Below are 19425 nucleotides of genomic sequence, written 5' to 3'. Positions count from 1 at the left end.
AGCAAGGAAGAAGCCACTGCTCCAAACCGCCATAAAAAGCCAGACTACAGTTTGCATCTGCACATGGGGACAAAGATCACACTTTTTGGAGAAATGTCCTCTGGTCTGATGAAACAAAAATATAACTGTTTGGCCATAATTACCATTGTTATGTTTGGAGGAAAAAGGGGGAGGCTTGCAAGCAGAAGAACACCATCCCAACCGTGAAGCCCGGGGGTGGCAGCATCATGTTGTGGGGGTGCTTTGCTGCAGGAGGGACTAGGGCACTTCACAAAATAGATGGCATCATGATGGAGGAAAATTATGTGGATATATTGAAGCAACATGTCAAGACATCAGTCAGGAAGTTAAAGCTTGGTCGCAAATGGGTCATCCAAATGGACAATGACCCCAAGCATACTTCCAAAGTTGTGGCAAAATGGCTTAAGGACAACAATGTCAAGGTATTGGAGTAGCCATCACAAAGCCCTGACCTCAATTCTATAGAAAATGTGTGGGCAGAACTGAAAAAGTGTGTGCGAGCAAGGAGGCCAACAAACCTGACTCAGTTACACCAGCTCTGTCAAGAGGAATGGGCCAAAATTCACCCAACTTATTGTAGGAAGCTTGTGCAAGGCTACCCAAAACATTTGACCCAAGCTAAACAATTTAAAGGCAATGCTACCAAATGCTAATTGAGTGTATGTAAACTTCTGACCCACTGGGTATGTGATGAAAGAAATAAAAGCTGAAATAAATCATTCTCTCTACTATTATTCTAACATTTCACATTGTTAAACTAAAGTGGTGATCCTAACTGACATAAGACACAGACATTTTTATTAGGATTAAATGTCAGGAATTGTGATAGACTGAGTTTAATTGTATTTGGCTAAGCTGTATGTAAACTTCAACTGTATTTGGCAGCAATGTTTTATCATTTATTTTCAAATAACTTTTCGGAGATGTATTCAAAATACTTTCAAATATGATTTATTTTTCTGAGACCTGTATTTGAATATCAATAGTTGCCTTTTAGTTGAAACTATATAAACTGTATTTGACTACTGTAGCTCTATTTTTTTTTTTTAAGTATGTATTTTCCAATAAAGTACAAAATACGACTATTTTCTGCCCAGGTCTGGTGTGTAGAGTATGTTTTATGTCAAAGGGGAAACTGAAAAGGTACACACAGTGCTGGTTGTTCTTGTCAATGCAAAACAGACATCACTTGAATACATTAGAAGTAAATATATTGCTGTTTAAATTAGCTGGAGGACTACTTACTGTTAGTAGTATTTCTGAGTTGTCTTTACTAATTCTCGTAAACAGCTCCAAAGCCTCCAACGAGCTTCAGAAGTTTGCATTGATTGATGTGGTGTTTTATTCATTAGGGGTTAAAGGTAGACTCAGCAAAATGACGTTGCATGAGCAGCACCGCAGATATTGCGATGAGCAAGAGTCAAAGAGTATCTGTGCATGTGCATGGGTTCACTTCACGCTCTTACAATGTGGTCGCCACTGGACCAAAACAGCAGAGAAGTTGAGCCTCGCACTCCAACGCTCGTAGTAGTTGCGGAAATGGACTCACTATGCTGTTGACTTTGAGCATCTATGTTGTATCCTGACTCTATCTTTAAGACAAAATAGAGAATAGAATAATAAGGCATAAAAAAAACATTTCCAATGCGGCCCTCACGTGTGCATGTCTGTTTGTGTGTGTGCGTATGTTATATACAAACGTGTCCATGTACTTCTGAAGTACTATCAGTAGCTGAGTTGAGTATTTATTTACCACTGGCATGAATAGCCTCCTTACACCCCCCCCCCCCCCCCCCCCCCCCACACACACTTATAATTAGTCATGTGTTTGAGTGTGTGTGTGTGTTGAGGTGACAGTTTGGCAGTTGGTTGGGGGTATGAGAGGGGCAGGCTTGGTCTATTCAGAGGGGATTGGTCCTTTGTATTTGGCTAGGGGCCCTGGCCTGACCTGCAGGAGAGTGGTCTGCCATACTCAAAGAGACAGAGAATGGAGGGAGAGAGAGAGAGAGAGAAAGAGCAAGAGAGAAGGGGAGAGAGAGGTCATGTACTTTAGGTCATGTACTTTAGTATAGTTTGCTCTCCCTTTAATGTTTTTTTTTTGGAATGAGTCGAAAATTAGTGACGCAGTTATTTCTTGTGTAAACTGTTGGAGGTGTGTGTGTGTGTGCGGATGAGTTGAGTGTGGAGGAGTGTGTGTGCAAATGTTAACAAGTGAGAAGAGGAGTGTGGTTGATTAGGAATGTTCTAATGACTTCTCCCTGTCATGCTTCTTGATTTAATAACAATCACGTGTCACTATTTCAACCTAAATTACCCACAGGTCTAGTATCAGCTAGTCCTTCTCAAATCCTAACCTTCACTTGCAAAAGGTTGCATGTTTGAATCCTGATGATAAAAAGTTGTTTTTGCGATTTTTGTTCTAAGCCTATCCCAAACCTTAAACGTTACCTTAACCATTCGGAGTTAATGCCTACCCTTAAGATTTTGGAATGAATGCCTAAACTTAACCCTAACCTTAATAATTCAGAGCTAATGCCTAAACTTAACCTTAAACACTTCCAAATGTAACGTTTGGAACAACATTGAAATTTGAAGTTTGAGAAACATGGATGAATGACTAATTCTGACGTGAGACTGAGAGCTTGTTGCAGCTCCGGTCCAACTGACCTTAAGTCAGTTTGGAGTTTTACCGCCTAATGCAAGTGAAGGGAACAGTGTTCACTGTTGCCCCTAGTGGCCGGGTTTCCACATCATCCCAAAGTCCTCGGACATGGATAGAGGTCTAATACTGACTTGTATCACAGGTGACCTGGCTGCTGAACACATAGACCTACAGCATGAGTGAGGAGATGGTTATAGCCTACTGGTATGAATGGTGAAAATGTCCGTATTTAACCCACTATTATAAAATAAACCCTGTCTTAATTTAAGTCACTTTTAGACTGATTGAAAATGTGAAATGTTGTAACAGAATGAGCCTACAGCTTTACATAATGTGTTTTCTTTGGCAAAAACAAATGAAAGGCACTCTCGATTTGCAAAAATGAGTTTATTAAAATGATCCAGGGGCAAGACTCCCAAGGCACATTTTAGCATGTTCTCCACCTCCTCTCCAAAACAAATGTTGATGTATTTGTACAGCTGCTATTTGTGCCCTAAAACACACTCGACTTCATTATGTTCACTTCTTTACTTTCAAGCTCAACACCACGCTTTGTGTGTGTGTGTGTGTGTGTGTGTGCACTGCCAGCCCCAAGCTTTGCCACGCGGTCATGTGTGGACTTCTAATTTGCTGACGAGCAACTCTGTTCTCCTCTCTTCACTTCCATGAGCCGACGAAACACACGCTCTCACACACACACCGTATGCATTGGGGACGGGGAAGAGCTCAAATAACCGCCGAGGACTATGATTTCTGACGGGACTTGGTTCGATTTGTCTCTGTAAACCTCGGTGTTTGATTCTGGGTGAGGATTACAATGCAGGATTGTAAAGTAATTTACGCAGAGGCGGTTGTTCCAAAGACGTGTTCTGTCTATGCGTCGCAATTCGTATATCGTCAGGTCGCCTAATGAGAGGAAACAGAGCTTGGCATCATCGTCGGGAATCGGACATTAATTTTGCTGTTACAATGTGTTGTTGGTGGGATCATTGTGGGATGGATGATTCCTCTTGACGAGTTAATCCTGTCACTGACCAATTAAATAGGCTCCATATCGCGTAGTCTACCAATCACAGTCGTAGGGTACATTTGTCAAAATACCCTAAATATAATCTACTTTCATTAAAAACGAATAGTATAAATGTACACTATATTGTAGCTTATTTAGGATGACAGTAGGCTAGGGCTATCGTTCTCCCAATGCCCCCCCCGTTATTTTCTATCATTATAGGCTTACTGTTTATAACGGTGCTTTGAAGCATTTGTATGACACAAGTTCGCAGCAGGCTATGCTCGGCTCCCACGGTTGGTTTTGAACTTTTAAACTATAGTCTAGCTCTTACGATCAACGTTTAAATGCCGTAGCGTATTCTCAGTTCAAATGTAGACTTGCGTACACCAAGACACGCAGTGAATAAACTGCCAAAATATTGACTTCTGTGCGCCTGTCATGTTGGCCAACTGGTTTAGATGGACCATTGACATAGGCTCCTACTACCTGTAAGGTTTGGCTGTGAACTACTGTATGGCATCAATGACATGACTTCGCTGCCACTCACCTGTGCGCAGTCAAGAGAAAGGCGAGAGTTTTAGAAATGCATTATTTATTTTTTTAAATGAGAGACAGTCTTTGGAAAAGGGTGATGCTCTCGCCGGGGCTGTGGTAGATAGACAATTCTGATAATTAGCTGGCCCCAAACCGAGCGCCCTCTTAACAAGGCAACCCCACACAATGACATTACCTCGACTGTCTGTCAGCTGCTGTAACATCATTTATTTTCCGCTTAGAATAGGCTCCTGGGATTGTTCTTCCAACAGTTCCAAATTGGAAACAAGTTGTCCTCATCACTTGAGTTAGTGAGTAAACTATATAGTTTTTTTTATTTTTCACTTCTAAAAGTGATTAAAGAGTGCAATAGGCATAGGCTGCAATCTGTGGGAATGCTACCTGAATAATTACATTGCATTTGTAGTGCAGTGTAGGGCCTATCTGATTATCAATGTTCTTACGTGGGACGTGTCATCCCCAGAAGAGTCGACATTCCCGCAGCGCCTAGCCTAGTTCAATACACGATGAGCGTGGTGTGCTGGTGTGCAGCTCAACCGCTGTCTTTTGAAGCCATTTCAAGTGAAAACGGTATGGCGTTTAACCACTGGAACCGCAAGACGAACGCGTTTGCTTGCGTCTCTCATTTTTCTTTTAGGAAGACGAAATCAGCTCGCCGTAATTAAAGGGAGCGCGTGGTCCAATCTGGGTGCTGCGTGTTTACCATGGCGTGTAACTGTTAAACCGGCCCGGGTTTCATCTGCCTCTGGTGGAGCATGACTCGTTTTATAACAGGGGGAATGAGTGTTTTATTTTTTTCAGAGACTGCTGTGGTAAAACAAATCCTCAGATACCGGCGGATTAAACCATATAAACATGACTGTTACCTCAATTAAATACGCAGTGATGAGAACGAGAGAGATTGAGAGAGAGGGACAGATAGTATTGGGAATTTGAGAAAGGGAGAACGAAAGGAGGGGAGAAAGACAGAGAAAGAGTGAGGGAAAAGAGATAATGTGAGTGGGGAGAGAGTCACTCACTCACTTGATGTACAGTGTTTAGTGACAGCTGTGGGTAAATCAATCATAGAGACACAGGATTTGAAAGGTTGTCTGGTTATTTGAAGGTTAGGGCTACAATGGCCTGGTTATGTGAAGGTTGCAGATTAGTTATATGATGGTTATGACCTGTGTGTGTCATAGAGAAAGGCATCTGCAGTACTTGACTGTATGGTGGGTGTCTGTTTTCCACAGACCTCACTGCCTGAAATACTCTACATAACTCCACTGACAGAGACAGAGAGAGAAAGACAGAGAGATGGGGTTGGGGAACAGAGAGCGGTCGTGGACTTAAGTATAGTTTTCAGTATAGGACGGTAGTGTGTAAAGTATGTCAGTGTGAGTGTGTGGGATAAATGTGGAGTGTTTAGAAGAGTCAGGTTACATGAGGTATGTGTGTGTAAAGTTGTGTTTTCCAGCTAGTTCTGTGCTGTTATGATAGAATGATAATGACAACGATTATATAGTAACAATAGTAACACAAAAATATTTTTTTAAGTCTCTCTCTTTCTCCCTCCATTACCTGACTGTCTAACACTAACCCCCCCTCTCTCTGTCCTCCAGGAGTCTAGGTGGTGTCCATGGGTCCCGTCATGCCCCCCAGTAAGAAGCCTGAGGTGTCTGGCATTAGTGTAGCCAGCGCCAGCATGTCCCACCTCTATCAGACCGGCTCGCTGTCCCGCGCCCTGCAGGAGGCTGAGGAACTTGACCTGGTCCTCCCCGTCCACCTGGCCCTCCCCTTGGCACCCCTCCCCGGTGGGGCCGCCAAACCAGAGAAAGGCACCGCCACCCCGGGTATGGAGGACGAGGAGTTGACCAACCTCAACTGGCTCCACGAGAGCAAGAACCTGCTCAACAGCTTTGGAGACCCCGTGCTGCGCAGCGTCAGCCCTGTGGGCGGCGAGGGGGGTGGTACCCGCGACGGGGACCCCGACGACACCCCGCCGTCGCCGTCGATGGTGGGCGGGGACCTTCCATACGATGCCCAGCGCAACCCCAACTGTAAGCCGCCCTATTCATTCAGCTGTCTGATTTTCATGGCGATTGAGGACGCTCCGTCCAAGAGGCTGCCCGTGAAGGAGATATACAACTGGATCCTGGAACACTTCCCCTACTTCGCTAACGCTCCCACAGGCTGGAAGAACTCTGTCAGGCACAACCTGTCCCTCAATAAGTGCTTCAAGAAGGTGGACAAGGACAGGAGCCAGGTAAGAAGTAGGAGGAGGAGGAGCACACACAGATATTCATGTAGCACGCGCGCATGCACATTCACATGATTCATGCACATACAGTTGAAGTCGGAAGTTTACATGCACCTTAGCCAAATACATTTGAACTCAGTTTTTCACAATTCCTGACATTTAATCCTAGTAAAAATTCCCTGTTTTAGGTCAGTTAGGATCACCACTTTATTTGAAGAATGTGAAATGTCAGAGTAATAGTACAGAGAATGATTTCATCACATTTCCAGTGGGTCAGAAGTTTACACACACTCAATTAGTATTTGGTAGCATTGCCTTTACATTGTTTAACTTGGGTCAAATGTTTCGGGTAGCCTTCCACAAGCTTCCCACAATAAGTTGGGTGAATTTTGGCCCATTCCTCTGACAGAGCTGGTGTAACTGAATCAGGTTTGTAGGCCTCCTTGCTCGCACACGCTTTTTCAGTTCTGCCCACAAATTTTCTATAGGATTGAGGTCAGGGCTTTGTGATGGACACTCCAATACCTTGACATTGTTGTCCTTAAGCCATTTTGCCACAACTTTGGAAGTATGCTTGGGGTCATTGTCCATTTGGATGACCCATTTGCGACCAAGCTTTAACTTCCTGACTGATGTCTTGAGATGTTGCCTCAATTTTTCCATATCATTTTGCTTCCTCATGATGCCATCTATTTTGTGAAGTGCACCAGTCCCTCCTGCAGCAAAGCATCCCCACAACATGATGCTTCCAGCCCCGTGCTTCCCCGTTGGAATGGTGTTCTTCGGCTTGCAAGCCTCCCCCTTTTTCCTCCACACATAACGATGGTCAATATGGCCAAACAGTTATATTTTTGTTTCATCAGACCAGAGGACATTTCTCCAAAAAGTACGATCTTTGTCCTCATGTGCAGTTGCAAACCAGACAGAACGCGTCTCCTTACTGAGGTATGACGGCTGCGTGGTCCCATGGTGTTTATACTTGTGTACTATTGTTTGTACAGATGAATGTGGTACCTTTAGGCGTTTGGAAATTGCTCCCAAGGATGAACCAGACTTGTGGAGGTCCACCATTTTTTTTCTGAGGTCTTGGCTGATTTCTTGTGATTTTCCCATGATGTCAAGCAAAGAGGCATTGAGTTTGAAGGTAGGCCTGGAAATACATCCACAGGTACACCTCCAATTGACTCAAATGATGTCAATTAGCCTATCAGAAGCTTCTAAAGCCATGACATATTTTCTGGAATTTAAAGGCACAGTCAACTTAGTGTATGTAAACTTCTGACCCACTGGAATTGTGATACAGTGACTTATAAGTGAAATAATCTGTCTGTAAACAATTGTTGGAAAAATTACTTGTGTCATACACAAAGTAGATGTCCTAACCGACTTGACAAAACTATAGTTTGTTAACAAGAAATTTGTGGAGTGGTTGAAAAAGTAGTTTTATTGACTCCAACCTAAGTGTATGTAAACTTCCGACTTCAACTGTATGCACTAGAGTTTGACAGGGGAACAGGACTCCCGCGGGATTCTGGCAGGAATGGGAGTGAAGTTTTAGAGTCAAGTTCGGGACAGGATCAACAGTCCACAGGAAGGCAGTACAGGAATAGTTATAAACAGAGTTTTTTGGGGCGGAAATATGTAATGCGTGAAGCATTTAATAAAATAAACCCACTGTAGGCTAGGCCTAATATTGTTTAATAAAATTAAATAAGGGTCATTTCCCCCCTCCCTCCAGCAGCTTACTATTACACCTCGCTCCAGTTGTAGCCAGTCACTATAGGCTACCTCAGACGCCAATCTACTGTCAGTAGGCTAAATGATGAAGCCTTCAATAGAGCAATTGCCACGTCTTGTTTCAGCCAAGGACCCATCACTAACGTTGACATTAGAGCCAAAGGAAAGAGTGATGTTTTAGGATTTTGATGGAGTTTTCTTTAACAATGACGGAACCGAGTACAGGCTTGTCATTTTTTTTTTTTTTAATGCTGCTGTTTAATCAAATACGCTACCAATCGGATAGTGGGACAGGCGGCCGGAAGTGGCATAGCTGCTCTACTCCCAACAACTGTACCATCAAGCCCAATTGTTTGTATATTTCACTAAACCTGTGCCATCTGAGGTGAAGAGTGAAATAAAAATAGATTGACTTATACAGTACTACCGATTAGTAAAAAAAAAATACATAGCAAAATGTTAATTTTGTTCATGTGTTGTACACGTTCATACAGTTTGTGCACAGTGACTCGGCTGCAGACTCCAGCTTTATGCTGGCACTGTGCTGAGCAGACCATCCTGCTGGGGTCTAGGTCCTCATCCTCCAGCTTCATCTATCTACATTTAGGTCATTTTAGAATATGCTCTTGTGCTTAGCGACTTGTTCTCCCGTTCTCCCGTTAACTAAGACAGGTCAGACAACCACATGTCAGTCGCATATTGCATTGCTGAAATCATCATGTTCAATACTTCCTAAACAAACACAACAACTTGCATATTTCTGTGTGCAGAAATTAGCGCGGGATGGGAAGGGAGTGAATTGTCAAGTAATTGACAGGACAAGACAGGACAGGAATTCATTTTCGCTCCTCAACCTCTAATACGCACCTGCATGCGAGTACAAACACACACATGCGCACACACACAGACACAGACACACACAGACACACACACACACACACACACACACACACACACACACACACACACACACACACACACACACACACACACACACATACACACACACACACACACACACACACACACACACACACACACTTGCCAGAGTCAAGTACAGACAAACCCTATCCTGGTATCGCTGTGACATGTCATTGATGTTTTGTTTGAATTGTAAATTCCTGCACTGCAGCCAAACCTTTCTTGAAAAATGGACAAGTGTTTTTTCAGATAATTGCTTGATAAATTCATTGCTAATCACTTGCAGAGAGTAAAGTCCCATCTACGTGTCTTTGTTCTCCGAGAGAGATAAATCTGGTACATTGAAAACAAAGGAAACATTCTGTATGATGCAATCCTGCTCTGTGTGCATACATGCATGTGTGTGAACAGTGGCTGACATATTAAGTTACTATGCTTCTGGGAAGTATCAGATGTTCGTATGCTAATGGTAAATTCCACTACTTTTACCAATTTCCACAGAACATTTTCCAAAACACATGTACTTGAAGAACATTGCAGATGCAAAGTTTTGTAACACAATGATGTTGTTTGTGCCGTCATTCGGTTACCAAACTTTGCATCGGTACTTGTTCTTCAACTAAATGTGGTTTTGTAACATTTTCAGTGGGATGTTGTTCAAAGTTATCCTTGTGCACAGTGTTTTATGGTTTGTGTAACTTTGCAATCATTTGTTTTTGTTTGAAATACGTTTTAAAGTGGGACAGCTGAGTCTCAGCATCATTCTGTTAACGTGGAATTGCCCCATACAGATATTTACTATGACGCCACAATCATCAGTCACTGACTGGGACTGGTTTAATAGATTTACTTGAGTACATTACTTGTGTGTGTGTGTGTGTGTATGTGTGTGTATGTGTGTGTATGTGTGTGTATGTGTGTGTGTGTGTGTGTAGGCATGTGCTTACATACATGCACGTGATCTTGCGTGCTTGTGATTTCTTGTATGTTGGTTTCTGTGAGTGTGTGTGTGTGTGTGTGTGTGTGTGGAACAGTAAAGCCCTTCCATGTGACTCACAGTTCGCTGCCATCTGCTTAGGGCTGTATACCTGTCTCCATGGCAACGCCACTGCCATTGTCATGGAAAGCCAGCAGTTGCTGTAGCAACAGAGAAACGTATATATGTGTGTGTGTGTGTGTGTGTGTGTGTGTGTGTGTGCAATACTTTTGTTCAGGCATGTTTTTATAAAGTTCATATTTTATGAATAATATTACATGGATCTGTGTGTTTTGATTTGTTTTGTGTGTCTGTGCACTTGTGCGTGCTTGTGTGCATACTAGGCATGCATTCACGCACGCGCACAGGTGTAGCACGCATAATGCATTCCCTTATCACGCAAGACTGGAAAAATCTGGAAACCAAACTTTGAAATTGGATGTTGAAACCACTATCGACCAATCAGTTTCAATGCTAAAAATCCTGTAAGCTTTTACCGCATATCGTTGTTCCAATCTTTGTTAATGAGTTATTAACGATGCTAACGGGACTTGTGTGTGTCAGTAGGCCACTTTTCAGAGTGGAGTGTTTGTCATTCGCAGAGCCATTCCATCCATACTATTCCGTTTTCTGTTTAATGAATGGTGTTTGTAAAAGTTTTCCATGTTTGTGTGTGTGTGTGTTAAACTGTTTAATGAATGAGTGGGATGATTGTGTCTGTTTTCATTAGGCATTCAGTGAAAATGCACGAATCTATTACCTACGGTATGGAGAGGAGGACAGGAAAGGACAGGGGAGGAAGATAAGAGAGGTGAGGAGGAGGAGAAGAGAGGACAGGAGAGGAGGAAAGGGAAAGTGTGGATTGGATGAAGATGTGAGGTTTTGTCACTGGTTAAAGTGGTAGTGCGATTGTGGTATGTCGAGGATGTGGTATGTAGAGGTCTTTATGTTGCCTATTGTAAGGGATGTCCTTGTATGGAGTGATGTGATGGTTCAAACTGTGTGTGTTCGCAAGATTCCTGCAGATGCCTGCTGTGTGCGCGTGTTTGTATGCGCAGGCGCGTTGGTGTGTATGTGGCAGTCAAAGTGTCCTTGGTTTCCATGACGCTGTTTATGAACACAATGTTTCAGTTTGACACCTCATGACCGTGTACACACACACACACTCACACACACAGAGTTTTGTATTGCTATCCTTGTGGGAACCAAATAATTTATTTCCATTCAAAATCGTATTTTCCCTAACCCTAAATCTAACCCTAACTTAACCATAGCCATAAGCCTAACCTTAACCCCAAACCGTTAACCCTAAAGCTGTACCTAACTCTTAACCCTAAACCTAACCGTAACCCCTAACCCTAACCTTAATTCTAACTCTAACCGTAAACCTAACCCCTAAGCCTAAAATGGGGACAAGCTCGTGGGCCCAGCTAAATGTCCCCACTTGTCCAAATGTTCATTGTTTTAATATCCTTATGGGGACTTCTGGTACCCACAAGGATAGTTAAACAAAAACACACCCCACAAGTTTCATGTTTTTTAGTTATATGTACGAGATACACATGGTATACACCGTCCAAATGCTTACTTGCAAGTTCCTTCTCGGCAATGCGACAACAATAATAAATAATAAATGATAAGAATAGGAACATAAAGTAAATGGCTCAATAGAATAGAATAAACGTTTTAGCATAAATATAATACAGGAAGGCACAATTATAGTCCAATATTTACACGTGTATTGGGGAAGGGGCAAGTGTTTAAATTGTGCAGTATTTAGCAATCATAACAAGAGCCTGGTAGCAGCATTTGTGATGTGTGTAGCATGAATGTATATGTGTGTGTGTGTGTGTGTGTACATGTGGGCTAAGGTGCAGGTGGTTAGTTCAGTTCTGGGGCAGCAGGCCTCATGCGCAGACCTCATGCGCCGATACCTTCTGCCCGACACAAACACACACAGACACACACAGTCCTATAACTAAGTGCAAATGCCACTTTAGTGCTCTCTCGCTATCTCATGGTAAACATTGATTTAAACCTTGATTAATGCCACTGTTTTTTCCTCGTGTTTCTGTGGTGACCATGGCAAATGCAGATTAAATGCCCTGAGTGCCAGGCCGTAAAGATCAAGCCAGATAAGATTGTCAAAACCAAAACCAACATTTCATCTGCATTGAAATAGACCATGTCATTTACAAATAGAAGAGTTGCTCTATATTGACCAGTATTTAGAGGTTACCTTGACAATCTCTGTGTTATTGCTGAGTGAGTGCATGTAAATCTCTCTCTGTGTGTTTTTTGTGATTGTGTGTGTGTGTGTGTCATTGAGATTGTGTGTAATGCTTGCTAATGACTTTATTACTGTTGTAAAAAGGTGTGGCCTTTTAGCTCTGTCAGTCTGTGAGGTTCAGCTGTGTGTGTGTTTGCGTCCTGTTAGCTGTTTGGTTCAGCAGTTTAATTATTTACACAGGGAAACATGGTCGACACAGAGGGATGAGACATCAAGAGCATCTGCAATCTCTCTCTCTTGCTCTCTCTCTCTCTCTCTATCTCAATTAATTACATTGAAAGGGCTTTATTGGCATGGGAAACATGTTTACATTGCCAAAGCAAGTTAAATAAACAATAGATAAAAGTGAAATAAACTATCAAAAATGAACAGTAGACATTACACTCACAAAAGTTTCAAAGGAATAGAGACATTTAAAATGTCATATTATGGCTATATACAGTGTTGTAATGATGTAGAAATAGTTCAAGCACAAAGGGAAAATAAATAAATAGAAATATTCACTGGTTGCCCTTTTCTTGTGGCAACAGGTCACACATCTTGCTGTAGTGATGGCACACTGAGGATTTCACCTAATAGATATGAAAGTTTACCAACATTTGATTTGTTTTCGAATTCTTTGAGTCTGTGTGATTTGAGGGAAATATGTGTCTCTAAACATGGTCATACCTTTGGCAGGAGGTTAGAAAGTGCAGCTCAGTTTCCAACACATTTTGTGGGCAGTGTGCACATAGCCTGTCTTCTCTTGAGAGCCAGGTCTGCCTACGGCGGCCTCTCTCAATAGCAAGGCTATTCTGACTGAGTATATACATAGTCAAATCTTTCCTTAAGTTTGGGTCAGTCACAGTGGTCAGGTATTCTGCCACTTTGTACTCTCTGTTCAGGGCCAAATACCATTCTAGTCTGCTCAGTTTTTTTTGTTAATTACTTGACACACTGGAAATAATTATATTTTTGTTTTCTCATGATTTGGTTGGGCCTAATTGTGTTGCTGGTCCTGGGGCTCTGTGTGTTCTGTTTGTGTTCGTGAACAGAGCCCCAGGACCAGCTCGCTTAGGGGACGCTTCTCTAGGTTAATCGCTCTGTAGGTGATTTCTCTCTTTCTCCCTCGCATAGTGGGTGTAAGTCATTGAGGTTATGCTGATGCTACTAACAGACATGGACTGCAGCTGTAAACTCTGCTTAATAACACAGCAGCAGGTCAGGACCCTAGTCCTCACCCCACCAGGGATCCTCTGCCCCTAGTCCTCACCCCACCAGGGATCCTCTGCCCCTAGTCCTCACCCCACCAGGGATCCTCTGCCCCTAGTCCTCACCCCACCAGGGATCCTCTGCCACTATCCCTGGCCTGACCTGCTCTCTCACTGATCCCCTGAGCTACCTGTCCCTCTGCCTCCAGTCCCCTAGTCCCCTGTCCTCCAGCCTCACACTCTGCCCATCTGTGAACAATTGGGCTAGGTGCCTGTTGATGTGAGCCAAGTCCCTATACCCTCTGTCACCTACCCTTAGCCCCCCATTCCCAGTCCCCAGTTCATGGTCTCGCGCTACCACCTGCCCACTTGGCTCCCCCCCCCTCCCCCCCGCCTGATGATGTGTGCCCTGGCCAGATGTTATCCTCTGTGTAGACAGATGTTAGCCTGCCAGGGTTAGCTGGTGTTAGCACGCACATCCTCTGCTATGCACCCAGCCTCTCTCGTTCTTGCTCTCTCTCTCTTTCGCTCTCCAGTGGACATAGATCAGGAATATTTTCTCGGATCTTCAAACACTAAAGGGGCAGAAAACTATTCCATTGTTGTGTAGGTATTGTTGGTGGAAGGAGGGGTAATGTGATGTGGGTTTTCATTGCCGGAAATACCCTGCAATCAGTCCGTCTGCTCATCACACACATACACACAGATAGTGACTAATTCAATTGGGATGTTTTTAATGGGTCAATTTGAAGGAAGAGCCTGTAAAATAACTGTAGTTCAGAGATCCCCTCTGTTCTCTATGTGTTGTGACTCATAGGGCAGGGGAGCTCATGTTAGACTAGACAAGACCTTCAGTCTGCTGGTTTATAGACCTTTTATAGAGAGAGAGAGGGGGAGGGTAGAGTGAGAGAGGGCGTAGAGAGGGAGGGCAGAAAGAGGGAGAGAAGGGGGCGGAGAAGACAGAGAGGGATTTTTTCTATTTAAAAACCTTTATTGGCCCAATAGTTACATCATTAAAAGCACAAACTTGACTACATTTTAACGGACCTAGAAAGTTAGAACCAAGCCCCCTCCCGTCTAGGAGAGAGAGAGAGAGAAGGGGAGAGGGATACCCCTGGCAAACACCGTTATTTGTTTTCTGTTCATCGGCTGATGAGTCAAATTGTTGCATTCATCCGACCAGCCTTTAACTCTCTCTCTCTCTCAGGAGGAGAGGAGGAGGATAATGTTGTTGTGACAAGTAAAGATAACTGTGGTGGAATGTCATAGCAGACAATGACAGGGGATGAGAACACCATGCTCTCTCTCTCTGTGTGTGTGTGTGTGGTGTGGTGTGGTGTGGTGTGGTGTGGTGTGGTGTGGTGTGGTGTGGTGTGTGTGTGTGTGTGTGTGTGTGTGTGTGTGTGTGTGTGCGTGCGTGTGCGTGCATACACTCCTATGCTAGGGGAGCCCGTGGTGTGAAGCATTTTCTAGCATGGTAACACTGAGTGAGCACTAGTCTGGACAGACTGAAAGAGAGGGAGAGAGGGAGGGAAGACTAGAGAGACGTTCTAACAGTTGAATATCTGTTAACGAGAGGGGAGATCTCAGTGAAATGTTCACTGTTAATCCTGGCAGCGTGTGCTCAAAGGGGAAAAACCTGAGGTGTTGTCATGCTGGAGTGAATCTTAACGCTTCATGCTTTCTTCACTCTGAGTGGATTTACTTTCTGCAAAGACAAGGGAATTGATCCCACAGTACCTTAATACAGCAGAGATTTTAGTGGCCGTGCCAGTGTGACAAAATGGAGAATGTATTCCTAGAAATCAACCGTGTGTATGTGTTTGTATGTGTGTGTGTCGGTCCTCTGTGATCTATTCTCAGCACACTACCACTCTTTGAAAGGTGATTTTCACTAATTAGGATGATATAGCTAATTAAATGCAGCTAATAATCCTTAATAATCCCCAATCTCTCTCTATATCTTTCCCTCTCCTCATTTTCCCATCTCTTGCTTTCTCTCTTTCAATCTCTCTCCCTGTCTTCCGATTGCCCTCTCGCTCACTTGCTCGCTCTCTCTCCCTCTCTCTCTCTCCTAGCCCTCCACCCGGTTCTAATAGAGGGTGGAAGTCAGACTGGATTCAGGATAGGGTTGGTGTTTCAGTATTCTTTGGCCTGTAGCTTGCTTTAGGTTTGTTTAGTTTGACCTTCACTTGTATAGTTCAAAGTACCCCTGTTAGTTGCCAGATTGCTAGTTCACATGGAAAAGTGTTAGACTGTTGTTGTTTAGGTTGGGGAAGCAGTGACTCTATAATAGCATTGTAGAAGGACACTAGACATTAATTAAAGGGATGCACCATTAAAGGTGACGTAAAAAATATCTAATAAATAAATAAAAGTAGGGTCACGAGCCAAAACGGGTCCTTGAAAATTGTGCACAGTTGTGTACTATGTCATTCATTTCGTATTATACAGTATGTTACGTCCTGCAAAAAGATACATCGTACAATATGTTACCAATTTGTAAGTGCTTAAGATCCCGGACCACTTCTTTAACTTAATGACACTTTTGGAAAGTGCACTGCGTGACTAACGCTGTAAGACGCACTAACCATGTACAATTTGATAGAGGCTTGGAGAGATGCTGTTTGGGGCGAGCTATTTGTGCAGATTATTCTGGGTGGGGTGTGAAGTTAGTTGAGCTGTCTCTGCATTTTTTTCTCCATTGACGTTCTCTCTCTCTCTCTCACTCTCTCTCTCTCTCTCTCTCTCTCTCTCTCTCTCTCTCTCTCTCTCTCTCTCTCTCTCTCTCTCTCTCACACACACACAAAATAAAGGCTGTAATTAATGAATTTAAATATAGGAAGTTGTCAGTGCTCCATAAATGTATTTCACCTTTATTTAGCTAGGCAAGTCAGTTAAAGAACAAATTCTTATTTTCAATGACAGCCTAGGAACAGCGGGTTAACTGCCTTGTTCAGGGGCAGAATGACAGATTTGTACCGTGTCAGCTCGTGGATTCGAACTAGCAACCTTTCGGTTACTGGCCCAACGCTCTAACCCAGGGGTTCTTAAAAAAAATTCAGCCTGAGACCCAAATTAGAAATTCTATGTTTTCCTGGAACCCAACCTTAGAAAAACTATACGGAATTTCATTGCCCTTGTGCAAAAAAAAAAAAAAAGCAATATAGACAAATTCAAATAATGAAATACCCCATAAATATCTTTTCATGTTTATTTTTCCCCATTAAAAACACTCTTACACACCTGTTTAGGTTGGAACCGTTGCTGTTAAAATACATTTTTTTTAAAATTCTGAACTGGAATAAACTGATTGTTTGATACATTTCACCTTTATTTAACCAGGTAGTCCTAATGAGAGGTGTGTGGCTGGTTGAAGTTTTCAACAAGCATGTCTATTCTGATTAAAAGTCTGACTTGCATAGGTTATGTGGTGCCAAACTGGACCAGAACATCTACAGCTTTCTCAGTCTGCTGCAGATGAGCAACCCAGAACTGTGTGTTTGTCGCAAACAGCATATTGCTTCAATCAGTTTATTCCAGTTCAGAATAAAAATGATTACTTGCAACAGTTCCAACCTAGACTTGTTTTCAACAATCATTTCTACAGTAAAAGGTACAGTAGGCCTGATCCTTTTTCATCTTCATCTGAACTTCTTCTTAGGTTTGCTAATTAGCTTGCTTTGGCTAACGTTAGCTATTAGCTGTGTAACGTTACAAGGCCAGGGGATTGTTTGAAAGAGAAACTCACATCTACTACTATGAGAGGTAGTACTCCCTTATTTCTGCTTATCTCCTGTTATAAAATGACAACAATGCCTTGCTATATTGACTTACTTTACCACTTTCGAAGCACTGTTTCCTGAAGCACTGTTTCCTGAAGCACTGTTTCCTGAAGCATTCTGCCCTGTTCTGAAAGAACTCTCTGGGTTTACCGTCACGCTGTGGATGTTTGGTCAGGACGTGTCGTTTGATTAATTTGTTCGTTTTGAGAGACTCATTACTAAGCACTTCCCCGCACAAAACACATTGTGGGCGCTCTTCGTTATTTCTCAAAGTTTGTATGAAAGAGACAAGAAGTCATCACTGTATTTGCGTTTCATGACGATTGAGCTCAGTCAGAACTTGTGGCTAGCAGGAGTCCATTTTGTGACCGCGGTGAGTGAGGGCGAGTGGGAATAACAGGTCAGTGGCTTCAACCACAGCGCTGCAGTGTGTGGGTCGCGGAGTGATCTTCAACACAACTGCGGGAAAAAAAACCCAGTAAACAGCGAAGCACATGGGAATCTCCCACTACCTCTACCTCTCCCACTCGTGCTGCTGCCAAACTGAGCAGAGACCGCTGATAATCCGAGACCGCTGATAATCCGAGACCGCTGATAATCTGAGACCTCTGATAATCCGAGACTGCTGATAATCCGAGACTGCTGATAATCAGAGACCGCTGATAAGCAGAGACCGCTGATAATCCGAGACAGCTGATAATCCGAGACCGCTGATAAACCGAGACCGCTGATAAACCGAGACCGCTGGTAAACCGAGACCGCTGATAAACCGAGACCGCTGATAAACCGAGACCGCTGATAAACAGAGACCGCCGCTAAGCCGAGACCGCTGATAAACCGAGACCGCCGATAAGCCGAGAGCGCAGTTGCACTTGGCCAAATCAATTCCAGTAATTCATTAAATAATTAGACATTTACGTCGCGACCCACCATTAACAGGGTTGCGACCCATATTTCAGGAAACACTGCTCTAACCACTAGGCTACCTAAATCCCTTGGTCCAGGTCAGGGTGAGGACAGTGTTGTTCCCAATGTTGTTCCTCACAGATCCATCATTCACAAGAGAGGACAGAGAGATGACGGGATGGCAGGAGGAGGAGGTGGAGGGATGAATTGATGGAGGGAAGGATGAGGGTGAGGCGAGGATGATAGTGGGCTCAGGACTGTGTTTTTTAAGTGTGAGAACGGAATAAATGGAATCGAGGAGGGAGGAGGAGAGAAGAGAGGTATGGAGAAGCAGGAGTAAGAGAGGAGGGTGAAAGGAATAGAGTAAGAGAGGAGGTTGCTTTTTTTTGAGTGAGAAAATAAGGAATTCAGGGATAGGAGGGAGGAGGAGAAGGAGGATGATAATAGAGGGCTGTGTTATTTAGCGCGGGGGGCTGATAGGATTAACTGGATGGGCTGTGAGATGGAGGGATGAATCATCAGAGCGAGAGAGGGAGGGAAAGAGAGGGAGAGAGGGCGCAAGAGCCTTCTGCCAGAGCCATCAAACACCCGCTTTCACACACACACGCAGGCACACACACAAACGCCACACACTCCGCGCAGCACGCCTGTTGCCTAGGATACCACTGTAATCCAACCTCTTCCCCCTCCTCCCTACATCCTCCATTCATTTCTCTGTCTCTCAGTCTCCCTCCTTTCTTTCTCTCTCAGAAGGGGACGACCACTGTAATGCAACCAAGCCCCACTTCGTCTTTCTCCACTCTCTCTCACACCTCTCTCTCATTTGCTCTTTCTCTTTCTCTCTCCTCTCTCCTCTCCCTTTCCCCACTTCCCCCCCCCAACCGTCTCTCTACCTCTTTCTTTTTCTCTCCTCTCTCTCTCTCTCTCTCTCTCTCTCTCTGTCTTTCTCTCTCTGTTTTTTCCCTCTGATGGGGGGTTGTATTGAGTGTACTGTCTCAGAGCAGAGAGTTGTGCGAGGGAAAGAAATGCGAGGGAAAGAAATGCGAGGGAAAGTGCTCTTAAGCCCATCGATTCTTTCCTGATTACTGAACGTTTGGAATTCCAGCTGGCACAGCCCCTTTTCTCTCTGAG

The 19425-nt window shown here is 43.6% G+C and overlaps 1 protein-coding gene and 1 long non-coding RNA gene across 4 annotated transcripts in view; one reads left to right on the top strand and one right to left on the bottom strand.

The window, feature by feature from the left end:
• LOC118941466 overlaps positions 1 to 1365 on the bottom strand; it is a 29361-nt gene extending 27996 nt beyond the window's left edge. The window contains exon 1 of the long non-coding RNA XR_005037685.1: positions 1267 to 1365. This is a non-coding gene — a long non-coding RNA (uncharacterized LOC118941466). The remainder of the gene's footprint in view (positions 1 to 1266) is intronic.
• Positions 1 to 19425, top strand: part of foxn3 (forkhead box N3) — a 115020-nt gene that overhangs the window by 33526 nt on the left and 62069 nt on the right. For 2 of the 3 annotated variants that reach the window (XM_036954501.1, XM_036954499.1), the window contains exon 2: positions 5852 to 6495. In XM_036954501.1, the coding sequence (XP_036810396.1) occupies positions 5869 to 6495 (627 nt within the window). In that variant the 5' untranslated portion in view covers positions 5852 to 5868. Of the gene's footprint in view, positions 1 to 3321; positions 3489 to 5851; positions 6496 to 19425 lie in introns of those variants that run through there. The other variant, XM_036954500.1, reaches the window with a different exon arrangement.

The sequence above is a fragment of the Oncorhynchus mykiss genome, chromosome 19 (genome assembly GCF_013265735.2).
Source record: "Oncorhynchus mykiss isolate Arlee chromosome 19, USDA_OmykA_1.1, whole genome shotgun sequence".
NCBI lineage: Eukaryota > Metazoa > Chordata > Actinopteri > Salmoniformes > Salmonidae > Oncorhynchus > Oncorhynchus mykiss.
The sequence above is the reverse complement of the archived record's forward strand: the minus strand, read 5'-3'. Positions and strand labels throughout refer to the sequence as shown.